General features: G+C 36.7%; 1 protein-coding gene across 12 annotated transcripts in view; it reads left to right on the forward strand.

Moving 5' to 3' along the window:
• Window positions 1–16,329, forward strand: part of LOC139123147 (uncharacterized) — a 53,323-nt gene that overhangs the window by 7,032 nt on the left and 29,962 nt on the right. For all 12 annotated transcript variants that reach the window (XM_070689187.1, XM_070689185.1, XM_070689190.1 and 9 more), the window contains exons 2-3: window positions 9,623–9,719; window positions 11,777–12,997. In XM_070689187.1, coding sequence (XP_070545288.1) covers window positions 9,647–9,719; window positions 11,777–12,997 — 1,294 coding nt within the window. In that variant the 5' untranslated portion in view covers window positions 9,623–9,646. The remainder of the gene's footprint in view (window positions 1–9,622; window positions 9,720–11,776; window positions 12,998–16,329) is intronic.

Below are 16,329 nucleotides of genomic sequence, written 5' to 3' on the forward strand. Positions count from 1 at the left end.
TGCTGTCATAAAATTGCGAAATGCACTCTGTATGGTTTTAAATGTCACTGATATTGCTGTTTTTCATCATATTGGTACTGTCAACTCCATTCCAACAGTTCTCAGGAAATGCGGGTTTCTTTTGGTCAAAACCAGAACAGAGAATATGAGACAATCATTTTTCCCAGATCGCTGATGTCAGCACATTGAAATTTTATTTTGCTCTTGTCTTTTGAACAACTTTTTTCTCAAACCAGTGGAGGATCAATTTTTCCCCCTTCACCTGCCAACAATTTTTTTTTCAAAATCCTCCACTCCCCGCCAGAAATGAAATGGCTCTTTCCATGTGTACATATGTATTTTAATCTGATCCATCACTGATACATGAGCTCAAATCTGTGAAGCACTTTCCAAAAGTATATCAGTACATTTTCATCATGTTTCTTGTACCCCTGTTTTGACTGTGTAGGTAACTGAAGTGTTTAGATTGCTGAACCAACATTTCAGTTTTCTCAGAGGGAAAACATAAAAGTTTTCCAGTTTCGAAAATGCGCTGATATAGATGATGTATTTTTCTGTATCTTATTGCAAGAACAGAGTATGGGGTAATTTTGAACATTAAGTATTGGAAGCATCCAAATATATGGAAAGTAAATAAATAAAAGTAAATAGATTAACATTAATAAAGTAAATAAATTGACATTTTGGTAAAAACACTTCGGAAAATAATATTTGCATTTATTTGTGATTAAAAGTACCATATTTGTGCATTCTTTTCAATAACAAACTTCTATGACAAAATGTGAGAGGAATGTACTTTATAAATGTACGGACAAATTGTCTGTACTTTCTTTTGAATTATAACAAACTCCTACGACAACATGTCGGATGAATTAGTTTTATGGACATATAGAATTTGTTTTACGAACATATGGACAAGTAAATTTATACTTCTAGGATGATACTCGGGCTCAATAAAAAATATGTTTCCGGTAATTTTACCTCACCCATTTAAAATCTTCTGACCCCTTAGTTTTTGTTGTATTTAATATCATAACATAACATATGATTGTGGCAAATTTTGCAGTTTTTGAAGGGTTGCAGCCCATGAAATAAAGAAAGTGAAACAATTCTTGACTGACCTTCCATACTCTGTTTCCTGGAGTCATGTTGCTGAAACACAGACATATTTATTTTTAGTCTCAGGATATGGAAATGCATTGTAATATTAGATAGTGTGAAGGCTAAGAGTTGTTTTCCTTGACTTTCTCATGTTCCTTCTTCATTTTGTGTCATGCCTGCAGCAAGAAAGTAGCGTTTCAAATTTTTCGGTTGAAACTTGCCAATGTCCGAACAATGCAAGACTACAGGTAGCAGCTTGCTGATGAGTTTTGAATAGCTCAGACTCTGTAGCTAAATGAACAAAGACTTGAGAAATATTATAGAGAACAGTTGAAATGTCTATAAAGTATTATATGCAATTTTTTGCATGCATTTTTACAAACACCAGCACAAACAACCCACACTGGTATCCTTGTAAATGTAGAAATAAACTATGTGCATATGGATTATGTGTAGCTATATTATTACAATTTGTATAAATCCAAGTCAAATGTTATTAAGGTACAATCTTCTTTGGAGACAGATATTCAAATAAATGCTTTGCTATTATGCTTCATTGGTGGTCTCATTTTGAATCTTGTTTTCATTTCACTTTAAAATTAAAATTTAATTTTTTCCCATAGATTTACTTGGGGATGGCAGCCATTTTGAATTTAAAATATCAGTTAACTGTGGGTAATTTTTTTTTCTCTGTGACCAATATTTTCACTTCTGCCCCTGATTTTTAATTCAGGAGATAGAAAGAGAGAAAAGTTTCCCATAAGGAAAGTTTGTGTAAAAGATCAAGCCTTTCATTTCCAAGACATGTACTGTCTTATAGTAGAATGTAGCTCTTCAACAGATATTAGGACTTTCAAAGTTTTACAATACTCTGTTATGATGCTGCAGGTACCATGTGTGGACTAATGTTTTTAAGTTTGTGGAGTGAATATTTTATTTATATCCCAATAGAGTAAACATAGCGAAAGCAGCCATGTTGAGGTACAAATATTGGTAAATTTTAAGTCATTTATTTCTCTACCACCAAAGTTTTATTCATTGACCCCTGATTTTTATCGTTCATTTTCAAAGAGAATGGTCTAAAGTTTCCCTGTGGAAATTTTAAGCAAAACTTTGAATTTGCTTGTGTTGGAGGTGCATGCTATTTTTTAATCAGTGATCTCTGCTGGTTTTGTTGCAAGTCAACTTTATAACTTGTTTTCAATAGTTTACTGAACCACTCACTATCGTGACCTCACTTTACCGACATGACGCATCGACATGACGCATTGGGTCAAGAGAGCAGGGTCAGATTTCCTCAGATATGATAAAGTACCACAGTTGCAACCACTAACCTTGTCAGCTCTGTCTCCTAAATATAGTTGCATCCACACCAATTAATGAAAACAGTGGTGAAGGGGTGAACTAGTTGCTGTCTGCTTTTAGTTTATAGTCTTAATTAGGTAATATTTCACCCAGTTACAACAACTTCACAAGTCAAACCCATTTAATTTTATAGTATTTGTAGCACCCACTGACACAACTCCACTACATGTGGATAAAAGATAAAATTGGTATAAAGTATAGTGTGTACATGATAGTTTACAGTTTTAAAAAATTACATGTGTTGTCATATTATTGTCTGATATTGAAAATCATTCAGAATGAAAATGAATTAGAGAAACTAGCATGTTGATTGGATAATTTGAACATAAATAATCTAAATGTGAAACCCGGATACCTTGAAACCAAGATGAACCTTGACCTTTCTCACCTCCACTTATGTTTCTCAGATTCAACCAACTTAAGGTAAACCTGAGTTGTGTTTTGATGACTGATGTGATTTATTCAGTTATAAGAGTGCTTGGGTTTTCTATAAAACTCTAAATCTCGAAGTGTTTGCTGAATCAAATTTAGTCTATGGCAATGCAGTATAAGGAGAGTGTATAGTCTCACTCCCAGTGACAGTTACTCATTACAATGTGGGTTTACCAATCCTGTTATGGATAATGCTGACAGACTGAAATCTAATGCCATGACAAAATGATGTATTGCCATATACCAGTCCCGTTCACCAGATCCAACTTTGATTAATCATAGTTGTTTAAAGCTCCACTTTCATACATTAACTTGGTTGTATGGAATGATTAAATTACCCATTATACCAGGACAAGTTGGTCAGATGAAATTCAATATTTTGTTTATTCATTCTATGTTAATACAAGATGATCCCTGCAGTGTTGGCTGGTTTTATCATCTATCATGTATCAAGGGATATCATTTTCTGGTTTAAAATGGCCCACTCTTGCAGTCTGTCTGTCTAATTGTCAGCATATCATTGATTCATTGGATCCTCTGTGCAACATAATCTGTAAAAGGTACTTTGTGGCCTCTGTGATCAAATATCATTGATTCCATGTGAACAAAGTCACCATAAAGATATCAATAAATTTGCTTTTCCATCAAAACAGGACAATGCTGAAACTTAGTGAGATCTAATGGTATTTCTGAATAAGAATTCTTGCTGTATGTGATATTCAAGAGTTAGTTTTCATGCTGACTTGAGCAGCCCTATCATGGCCTGAATAACTGTATGAAGACAATGACACTGCTTGTGAAACATGATATTACAGATCAAATTATGTTCCTTGATTGAAACTTAATTAGGGATGACCTAAATTGCTTTACCTTCACTAAATAACTTGAAGATAGAAGTTTCAGATAAAATTGTGAATATATGTAACAAGATTGTTGATGGGCGACAGTTAAATCTCAGTGATCTATATATCCGACGCATAAAAAAGAAGGCAAAAGAGATTTTAAATGATCAAAATCACGTCTTAAGTAGATTTTATGAGAACCTGCCATCAGGCTGTCGTTTACGGGTTCCAAAGTGTAGAGCTGTGAGAACGAAGCTGAGTTTTATTCCGAATTCAATTTCAATTTTAAACAAGGCAGTATTGCTGAAGGCAATGAGTACTTGGGCCGTGATAGAGTAATTTTGAGGACAATATATACTACTATTCAAATATGGTCTTGAATTTCCTCCTGTCAATGAGGCATTTGATTAACTGGTTATTAAACGAAGCAATGGCATGACAACGGCAAAATATGTCTAGCAACTTTTGTGGAGTTTGAGGCAGGGGTTCTTTATTTATAGCGGGAATTCCAATTGCTTAAACTCCTTAAATATTCAAATTACAGCAAATTTCTTTTGTTCTCGATGTATGTAGATGTCTAATATTTAGATGGGCATATTTAGATTTCTACCCTATAGTTATCCCTATATACCAAAAATCGGACATCCAGCTCTATTGGCTTGCTCAGAATTAGATATGCGCATAATTAATGAGGTACAATATGTGGTGTCATAAGGTGTCCCATCATACCATTTATGAAGGGTGTAGCACTTGTGGTTACTGAGTTGTGGACAAATATATATATTTGAGGTCAAAGGTCATCGAGGTCACGTCACATTTTGTCATAATAATTGTATTGCTAAGTATTCCTATATACCAAAAATCAGACCTCTAGCTCTATTGGCGCGCTCAAAATTATATATGCGCATAATTAATGAGGTACAATATGTGGTGTCATAAGGTGTCTTATCATACCAAATATGAAGGATGTAGCACTTGTGGTTACTGAGTTGTGGACAAATATATATATTTGAGGTCTAAGGTCATTGAGGTCACGTCACATTTGTCATAATAATTGTATTGCTAAGTTATTCCTATATACCAAAAATCAGACCTCTAGCTCTATTGGCTCGCTCAAAATAAGATATGCACATAATTAATGAGGTACAATATATGGTGTCATAAGGTGCCTTTCATACCAAATATGAAGGGTGTAGCACTTGTGGTTACTGAGTTGTGGACAAATATGTATATTTGAGGTCAAAGGTCATTGAGGTCACGTGAAGTTTTGTCAAACAAATTATATTGTTAACTTATCCCTATATACCAGAAATCAGACCTCTTGCTCTATTGGCTCGCTCATAATTAGATATGCACATAATTAATGTGGTACAATATGTGGCGTCATAAGGTGTCCCATCATACCAAATATGAAAGGTTTAGCACTTGTGGTTACTGAGTTATGGACAATAATGTATATTTGAGGTCAAAGGTCACCAAGGTCACATGATATTTTGTCAAAATGTCTGAGATATCTGCGTGAACCGATGGACTCACAGTTACGAGTGGAGTGATACGTACCGGCGCCGCGTACTATGCATATAATAATTATTATATGCATAGTACGCGGCGGCCGGTACGTATCACTCCACTCGTAACTGTGGATGGACTCACTGATGGACTCATGGACGGATATGAGCATATCTATAAGCCCCTGGACTTTATCCGTGGGGACAAAAAAACTGTGTCACTGCATCCTTTAGGCAATATGAATACGATGAGAAACTAAATTTTTATTTTTCTTGGCATCATACATGCGAATCTATGGAGAACTGCCTTATACATGGGAGTCTATGGAGGTGTAAACTAAAAAGTCCTCTAACACGGCCAAATTTGAAAGCATTGTGAAACAAATCGACGTGCATCTGTATGGGTTGGGTACTAGGCGTGAACGGACGCACGGACCTCGGACTTCGTCCGTGGTGATTAAAAACAACGCAACAGTTATTACAGCTACACCGGCGGTAGGTTCATATCCAGAGCCCCGTACGGTCTGCCGCCGTCGCTTGAAAACAATCTCATGCACCCGGCCATATGGGCAGCTGGCCGGATGCATGACTTCCCGGAGAAGGCGAGCTGTCACGTTCAAGCTCAGGATTATTTGTCGATCAAATTTCAGTAAATTTACCTTACCTAGATGAAATTTTGTCTATAGGCTGAAATTTCGCCGAAGTTGACAAAATTACATCGATTTTTCAGGTTCATATGCGACATTTTGAGTTTTGAGTGCAGACAGAAATAAGTTTTGAGGCAACATGGCTGCGACCCCATGTTGACCCCTAGCCCTGCGTACGATGCTATGTGCTACAGCTAACACACAGCATCGTACGCAGGGCCAGCGAGAGAGTTGCCGACATCGACGGTTATTTACGAGAAGTGAATAAAAGACTGTCATTTTTGGAAGCGATCGAGTAGCTGAGGTAGGCTGGGATACGACTTGGGCCCAAGAACGCTGAATTTCGGCAGTAATTTGGCTTTTTACATCAAGTCCCAAAATGGATTTGAAGTCACCGACCCAACGTACGGGTCTTTGCAGGGCTGTGCACACGGTGAGCGGGGCGGTTAGCTGTAGCGGAATACACAGCATCGTACGCAGGGCTAGTTGACCCCCAAGTGAAAATGTGTTCGCGATCAAATCTTCCTATATTTTTTTCAGAATTTTCAACAAAATCATTGCTTCTTACATCTTTTGTAAAATATAAAATACTAAAATAAAACTGCGATGTGCCATGTCTCCAGATTTCTAAAATATCGTTCGTTGACCGTTCGACGCAAACTTGTGACGCAGTTGAAATTCAATACTGACCGCCAAATAATCTTAATGAGACGAGATCAGTCTAGACATCCTCCAAATTATCCAACCATTCGCATTGGAGTTCAGCTCGCTTAGAGTATCATAACATTTTTCGGCCTTCTTTTAGATCGACCCTAATATCTCCCATTTAGGAAATAAATACACAAGCTACCTCGACAAAACTTCGTGCACCATCCAAGACCAAACGCACTACAAATCTGTCTTGACGTCATCATCTGCTTACATGGTAATCGGCATACCGTATTTTTTAGCAAGGGGACACAGAATACGTCGGAGTATTCAGTTTCAAAACGTATTACATTGTGTGATGTTGTCAAAAAAAAGTCATGTTACTGCAGTGGTATAAATTACAAAACACAAAAGTTCAAATCAGTTTATTTTGGACTGGCTTTACCCAACATTTCATATTGTTTCTTATGCCAGATTTGACCACGTGCTTACTGGCGACCCCTTTTCATGCAAATTTTGTGTCAAATGATGTGTTCCCCTGGAAAAACAAACGTACGATTTCTAAATGAAGGAGGCGAAATTTGCCCTCAAGACGCGAAACCACCCCTTTGGGGTGTACCTAGCTATTTTTAACGAGCTTCTCGAATCTGCAGCTCTATTTCGAAATGATGGTCTGGTTTTCTCAGCTCAAGGATAAGTGTTCTCCATCGCTGTGGGCATTACTATTCTCAACCGGGGGTACAGTTTCCAGTCGTAATGTTTTTCATTGTGTCCGGGATATAAAACCTTTCCTTTTCAAACTTTCTCTTTGATTAACACTAATCCACATCTTGTCAGTGATTAAACATGTTTCAAGTTTAAATGTTAAATTCTGGTCTCGAGCCCTCCTGTTCGACCAAACCGAAATTACCCCTCCCACTTTGGCTCGTCCAGTGGGTGTAGCAAGGGTCGTGCCATCGCCTAGGAAACGGAGGGTGCATTAATTGTTGCATTTCGGTGCACATTTTTGATTATATTCAGAAGATTTTGTGGCCAAAACTCAGATAGAGAAGCATTTATATTCACATCTCACTTATTCAAGACTGGCTGAGAGCAGCACTTCCATTCAGTTAACATCATTACGCCATTTATTATGCCAAGAAAGATGAAGCCAATACATTTTGCCCTCCCTGGTCTCAGCCAGAAATGGTTATACCTTACAGTTTTTTCCCACGGAATGAAAACAAATGTACTTGGGCTGAGGCCCAAATACAACAAGTAAAATTAGGGTAATGTCCAGTCTCAGTTCTATCCCTTTGTGTGTTAGTGTATTGTGTGTTGTGTATTTGGTGTTAAGAACCACATGTAAATTTCTCTAGAGGAGATAATAAAGTTTTTCTGAATCTGAATCTGAATCTGAAATTAATATTTTTATGCATCTTTTAATCAAACTTATAATGCATTTCTCAACAAAAGTGACTATGACAGACCAAACAGCTATCACAAGCTGTGAAATGACCCCAGTGACCTGAGAGAGGGCCACCTACAGATCAAACTCATATGGTCATTTTTGAGGTCAAAATGGCCATCAACTTTCACCATGACTGTGACAGAGCAAGCAACTATCACAAGTGAGAAATGACCCTAATGACCTGACAGAGGGCTGCCTACAGATCAAACTCATTTATATGGTTATTTTTTAGGTCAAAGTGACCATCCACTTTCACCTTGACACTAGCATAAATGAACCAGTCTCTTTCCTTGGACAGAAGATGGATTGATGTAACTGTTACTATGGCATTTTAGAATTTAGGTTTCAATACATCCAGTGATCTAACAGATCCAACAGATGGCAATAATGTGTTCTTTTTTCATTGACAGTGTTTTGAGGATATGAGAAAAAGCAAAAGTTTCCATGTGCACAGCTCCTGTACTGGTAGATTCACATCATTATAGATACGATTAGTTTTCTTTGCAGACATCTTTCAATCTTTGGTTTTCACTCTGTTGGAGCAATGGATCAACAAACATACCTACCCAGAATTCTTAAATTGTAGTAATATCTGGGAAGAACATGTTCAAGAAATTCACTGGTAAATCAAGGGGAAAAATTTTACACAAAGAAAAAAACGCTTCCCTTTGTAATCATCTCTAAAAACTAATATCCCTCATGGACTTTTCAAAAGCAGAAGAGACAATTTGCCAAATATACCCAAATACCGGATATATATCTAGCAATATTATTTATGGGTAGTATTAGGAAGGTAAAGAAGTTGCAGTGTTTCAAAGCGCATAATGATTGCTGCTTAACGCTATGTGAAGAGACATTTTACTTATGCCTTATTTGTCTTACAGTTGTTTAGGGATTTTCAGTATTTCCAGTTGTTGGAAATATCTATGATAATCATCTGGATTTTGGTGAAACAATCCTATTGTACTAAAACGAGATAATAAAACTGAAGTTACTTTAAAACATCATACACATGTGGCTTAATAATCAGTTAATATGGATGTTTTGTTATTCAGGAGGACATGGAAATATTGTCCCTGTGGAATAATTCATTATCAAATCATATCGCTGTATTATATGATTCATATTTCACTTCATTTTCACATTGATAATTGCATTACACTATGTTGATCAGAGAGAAAACTGTCTTCTGCCAATATTTTATGAAGACAGTAACAAAAAATTATTTCTAGTTTGTGACATTTGGCAAAAAGGGTGATTTGATGTAATTTTGTATTTTGTTTTCTCGACTACTTTGGTATTAGATTATTGCATGAGTTATTGTTCACTTTTTCTGATGACAAAACACTTTCAGTCTCAGGATGTTATGCTTACTATGGAGAGGCAGCTCTCGGCATCAATCTATTAATTTTGCTGATTTTGCGTCTTGAATCATCTAAGTTGGTCATTAGCTATTTGTTTTGGATCACCATGATGAAGATTATGTTAAAAAACACCAAAGATCGGGAAAAAGATATATTGTAATGTTGAAGTTTTGAAGTGATAAAGACAGATAGCTAGGAACAAATCTTGTTCTTTGGCTTAAGGGTAACTTTTTTCAAGTATGTTGTTTCTTTTCCATTTTAACAGGTCTGACGTGCAGTTCTTAAAAGGATGTATCCACACAGACATATCGCCATGGTTACACTGATGCTAGCTGTATTTGGTTCATTCCACTTCAGTTTGGGTAAGTTCAAAGTGGATTGTCATCACCTTCATGTAAGGGTCAAGTCAGTTAATGATTTTAACTCATAGTCAAGACTCCACTCAAAGAATTACTGTGAAATTCAGGTGGTGCTGCAACACAGTGTATTTTACTCAAAATCACTTTTTAGCAATTTATTCATTCAATTTTAAGTAGTTTGTTAACCCAAGATTAAAATATTGGTTGGGTTCACCTTTTAGCTTGTCAAGCAGTCATAAGTTGCATGATAAAGAAATGCTAATTTATGCAAATGTATGCAAATCACCCAATTTCCTGGCTTCTATCTTCTCCCAATTTCAAGATTTCCAAAGAATTTAACTCCACTCTGGCTAGGTCAAATTTTCTGAAATTTTTACGTTATATTCTTTAATACTATTTAACAAAACGATATTTTGTTGGCAATAAAGTTCATACATTTTGAATAAGAGGCATTATGATTTTGCTTATAATGATTTTAATCACTTCTTTGAGTGTCAGTCTTTCCACCCCTACCAATTTAGAATAAGGATAGATAATGAAAAATAAAGTAGGCCAGCAATTTTTTCTACATATACTCTTTTCTCAAAAGAAATATTAACCCTTTCCTTCCTATATTATTGAGAAACCTTGTATACCCTTATGGCCTGAATTAAAATTAGCATATCAGACCTGTTCACAGCACAGCTATTATCCCTGATATTTTGGAAGTGTTAATGATTAGGTAACATATCATCATAATCGGTATTAAATTTTCTTTTGTATTAACAACAGTGTAACAATTTTTTTCCAAATTGTAACAAGTCTAATTTGCATAAATGTATCAAAGTTTGAATTTGAGTACTATATACCAGAGAGGTATAGGGTATTTCTTTAAAACTCCATGTATATTCACATAAAAATGTCTGTTGTCATCTTCCAAGTTGTCTTTTTCTCTGTCTGTCATAAAAAAAAAACTCACTGTCACAAAAAATATCCGCAATTTGATGCTTAGCTGCACAGTCTGATTCCACCATTTTTAAAGTTTCCGCACAAATCTGTTGCAAAGCGGAGGAAAACAACTAGCTGCAGAGTATGAATATTCAGTTACAGCTGATATGTATATCATTTGAAAGGCCTGGAAATCCCCTTGCCAATGATCATTACATTATACCCCCTATAAGAGGAATTGAGTATTCTAATTGGGTTGAAAGTTCACCTATACATATATGTGCAGTTCGCCTATGAGGGCGCCCTCTATTTCCTACACATTTATTTGCAGTTAGGAAGGAAAGGGTTAAATTTCAGAAAATAGTATCAAGTTTTTTACTTGAATTAATTTTTATCATTAATACCAAAATTGAGGTCCCCCAATGTAATCCCCCTTCACCTTTTGAGTAAACTATTACTACCATGCTAAACTTTCGATCTTCTGCTTTTTGAAAATATATAGTATGAGTGGCTTTGGTTACATGTATGTGCAGCATCACCTTAAGGGCATATGGAATGGCTTTTTGTACCAAATTACAAAATGTGAAAATTCATTAACCTTAATTTGTCTGACTAATTTAAAGTCAGTTGGATGTCTTTTTCTATGGAGAAAATAACATTTCCAGAAAATTCAATTTAATTTTCCAGAAAAGACTCTCATCATCAATCTTACTGATTGATGAACAGTATAGAGTACTCAAGTTCATTTTCATTTAATTCTTTTGTTTACCCGAATGAATTGTGTTGAGTGTCTTCATTAAGCTCATGACAACTTCAAAATCATGAGAATCAAAGTTCAGAACATTCTCCAAATGGTAGGTGTAAGAGTGATATTTCAAAATGAATACCAACATTCAAACTATTGGTGAACATTCAAGTTTCTTTAGCCGTAACACAGTTTCTTGTTCCCAAGAATATGTTGGAAAGGTTTAAGTTGGTGTACTTTCAACTGAATTCAGTCAGTCTGGTCACAGTGCAAAGCATACACCCGATAGAAATGAAATTAAATGATGAATTTGACAATATAATTGTAGATGTATCTGATTTGAATTGATCTTCTTGTTTTAATCTAGCTTTTATTTTCATTTGAACAGGTCAGGATGCAACTCCAACAACCTGCCAATCTTTGCAAAGTTCGATATGTGCACTTCAAGTGAATTATACTCAAACTCACTTTCCAAACTTTGTTGGACATGAACATCCCAATGATGCAGAGTTACAGCTTCAAACATTTACACCGTTGATTCAGTTTGGGTGTTCAGAGTACCTGCCTCAGTTTCTGTGTGCTGTTTTTTATCCATATTGTGATTCTAATGGTGTCAAGTTACCATGCCAATCTGTCTGTCATATTGTCTATGATGGATGCATGCCTGTGCTGGAAAGCTTTGGGTTTCCTTGGCCATCAGCAATGGATTGTTCCTTGTTTCCCACACAGCAAGGTTGTTTTAGCGTTGACACAACTACTACTAAGCCTATACCGGCAATCACAAGCCCTGAAGTGCCAGTCATAGAATTGAGTACTGTTAAACCAACACAGAATACTAACGTACCTTCCATGGTTTGTGAACCACTTCTCAGTGAAAAATGTCTTGCATATGTAAATTACAATTACACTACATATCCAAACTATTTTGGAAACAGTGACTGGAGATCAGCTGATACTACTCTTCGTGATATGACATTTATTTTGCAAATGCAGTGTTCTGATTATCTTCCTTTATTCATGTGTTCTGTGATTCATCCTAAATGTGCTGATCAAAGCATTGTCCCGCCATGTCAGTCACTCTGTCAGGATGTGTATGATGGATGCAACTCGGTTTTCGCTCAGTTTGATGTAGAATGGCCTGAATATCTTGACTGTTCACAGTTTCCAAGCTCAGAAGACAGTGGAGATTGTGTTAAAATTAGTATTTCTGAACCCGAAGAGCCTGCGACACCTCAGTGTGAAACTGTGACGTTGGAAATGTGTGGAGATTTCTACAATGGAACCAGCTTACCAAATTCAGTTGGTCATACAAGACAAAGTGAAGTTTCAGAGATGATGACTCAATCGTTTCAAGCATTTGCCAGCTTGGGTTGCTCCGAATACTTTTCATTACTCCTGTGTTCGATGTATTTACCTAAATGTGACAAGAACCACGGTGTGATGAAACCATGTCAGTCTCTGTGTCAGCGTGTAAAAGATGACTGCCAGGCAATGTTGGACAGTGCTGGAGTTCCATTTCCCATGGACTGTGAAATGACTTTTCTATTCAGCACAGAATCTTCTCCACACTGTGTTTCTGTTGACAGTATTTCACCGTCTGCATTACCAGGTAAGACCATACTACTTAACGTCTTTCACTGACTCATCACACTTTCAACATATGCAATTCACAATTTTCCCCAGCAATCACAGCAAAATACTGCAAGTAGCAGCGGATTTCGAAGCTTCATCTTTTAGAATACAATCAGCCAGGGACGTTATGCTGCATGATTGCAGAGGAGAGATTATACTGGTATTTATTTGCATAATGTAGTCATGTAGAACTGTATGATGATGAATCTCAGCTAATAAATCTATTGAGTAAGTCATTTCAGCATTCCAAGCGTTGTCCCAGGGTAACAGTGACTTTTTTTTTTTTGTTCGAAAAAGATGGGTAACAGTGACTGTGGGAAGTGCCATTTGAATAGCGCCCCCTATAGTCTAGAAAATAAAATTGTAACTCGGATTGCAATATATATTGTGGATGAACAGTGGCATCACCACAGTGTGTCTTTATCTGTACAAAAAGTAAAGATGCACATGATGAACATTTCTTCCTTTGGTTTTTTTGGCATAAACTTTAACAACACAGTGTTTTTATACAGAGAATTCAACGATATAGGGGTGCTTGGTCACAAAACAGTAGCTGACAATCCTAGGGTAACTAACTATCTAATTTAAAGCATTATATTTTAGCTTTGCCAATACCAGTGAATTTTGTGATGTCATCCCCTCAGATTATTACTGATAAGGTATCTGATTATCCTGATTCAGATGTTTTTTGCTTTAACGCATTCACTGGCATCGCCAAAACTATAAAATAATAGCAATAATGTACACCCTCCCAGGCCATAATGGACTCCAGAAAACTTTGCACTCCATGATGCACTCGGCTTCTCCTTGTACATTACATCTATGCCGTGCAAACTTTGCTTTCGTCCATTATGGGCTGGGAGGGGGTACATTATTGCTTAAATACGTTATAAAATCAGTAAGATAGCAGTTGGTTAAAATTAAAGATTCCAAAGACAAGATGATTAAATTTGTGCTGTTTCACTAGATTTGCACTTTTACAAGAAATTAAGTAATTTTTACTGTAATACTAACCCACATTCAAAGGACACCACTTTCATGATATCATCAACAACACTTTTGAAAATATGTGCTTTATTTATCCAAAAACTCTTGTTCAAAAAATTTCATGTGGCAAGACAGTCATACTTTCAAGAGCAGAGCATTAATCATCATAATTGCCAAATATTTTGAATGGAATGACAGCATTCAGAGATAATGTCCAGCAAAAATTACTGATAGATAATTAGATTCATTAATCTGTTATTTAAAATGGAGATTCAAAAGAAGAAATATAATGTACATATCTTTGAAAGTAAGTATTTACTAAATACCCCAATCTTATTATATTTTCTAGTCTCATCAGAGAATGTGTAAAGATAAAAGCAAATTTTACAGATACATGTATATGACCATTACTAACGGTATATTTGAATGTAAAAATTCCTCCTTCCTTGGTGGTGTGAAAAATCCTGTACTGTTTTGATAAAACTGTACTGGTCAATCAACGTCTTTGGTACATGGTTTATTTTCAGAAAATAAGTTTTTAGTCCCCACCGGACAAGTCCAGAAAAGGACTTATAGAATGAGTTCAGTCTGTCCATGCATCTTTGCGTCTGTCTGCAGCTGTTTTTTTTTGACGTACACACACATGTACTGAGTTCCTGCAAAATTTTCACAAGTATAATATCCTGTATCATACAAAAGTGCATATCAGTTTGTTTTGCAATCCGATCCAATACAGTCAATTGACGGTCATTTAAGGTAGCTACATACCTATTAGACACTTTCAGATTTTTATTTTTTTCTCAATTGAACACGTCCCAAACCCCAATAAAGTACACATTTTCTGAAAGCCCTGATATAGAGCTATACGACCAAGCACAGTACACGGTCATTATTTGCATAAGAGTCACGTGACAAGCGTTTTGCTGAACCTTCCAAAAACCGGTTTTTCCTGCCTTATGCGAACACGCTGCAAGATTTCCGGTTGGAATTTCTTCATTGACAAGCCTTGACAATATCCTTCAAAACCGTGTCTGGGATTTTCTTTATATGCCTTTGTTTTTTTTAATGCGCTCTTAAAGGTGTTAGATGAAGGTGCTTTTCAAGGAATTTTAATTATCACGCCATATAATTTGAATGGAGCCTCCGGGGAAAAATCGCAGACACAGTTTTTACCTCGCGTGCGCATGCGCGCAGCGAGGTTATGGTTTAGGCGTTTCTGTGTGTGTGTCTGTCTGTTAGCACGATATCTCAAAACGGCTTGGCAGATTCCGATCACATTTCGCACACAATTTGTTCTTCAATTTGCAAGAACTGATTAGTTTTTGGTGGTTGTGCTTTGCGAATTTATCAAGTTATTAGTAAAAGAAAATTTGTGGCCTGTATAAGTCTATGGGACGCTAAATAAGTATGTTGAGGGCGCTATACTAAAACATTTTACACAAAGTGATTTCTGAATTCAGTCACTCGGCGCGCTGATCGCTAATCTTGAGTTTTGACTGTTGATGTCGTCGTGTCGACGTTTGACTTAAGAATCGTGTGGGTTACTCTGGACATAGCGAACCAAAAGCTAGATTATCGAAGGTAAGCGTCATAATATTTGAACAATGCATTTTTCTTGAGAATGAGATGTAGAGTGACACTTTTCAATCTTGTGTGTGTCAGCGAATTTATATTCCGGCATGGTTCCGCTGAGATCAGCATAATGGCGACGTATTGACAGTCTGTGTCTTTTAAGTAGCTTTTCAAGATTGTATTAGCTACAGAACCAACAATGACAAATTTTTCATGAGATTTCCATGTTGGCATTGATGTTAAATCAGCAGCAGTGGGCTAGCTCCTGCGTACAATAGGTCTGCGTTTCCCGGCGGTACGGTGGTAGGCCGACGGCTTGTACCACACTGTCCACAGGACAGCACGTGGTAGAGGCCGTGTGCACAACCTGTACGCAGAGCTTCGAATACACTAGACAGAGTTCGTGTTTCCGTAAATTAGGCATTGAACTTGACAATATAGGCAATACCCACAATCATCGACCATCGCCTGACAAGTGCACCATAGTCAGCTGTACATGAGTTGCGTGGCGTGGTGAGCAGGTTCCCATGGGTATTTACTTTTTGAAACGCGTACTTCAAAGGTCACGAACTCATTTTGCTGCTACACGGCGCGGCACAGATGATTGTATCGTTTTTGGGCGCATTGAGATACTGTGAAGTAGGTCAACTCGTTCTACATGGCAATTTTATGTGAAATATGCAGAATTTATACGCAAACGCGACCTCTGCCAGTCAAGAGCCTGCTCAGCCATTTGCACTTGCATCGACA

The sequence above is a fragment of the Ptychodera flava genome, chromosome 22, assembly GCF_041260155.1.
Source record: "Ptychodera flava strain L36383 chromosome 22, AS_Pfla_20210202, whole genome shotgun sequence".
Lineage (NCBI taxonomy): Eukaryota > Metazoa > Hemichordata > Enteropneusta > Ptychoderidae > Ptychodera > Ptychodera flava.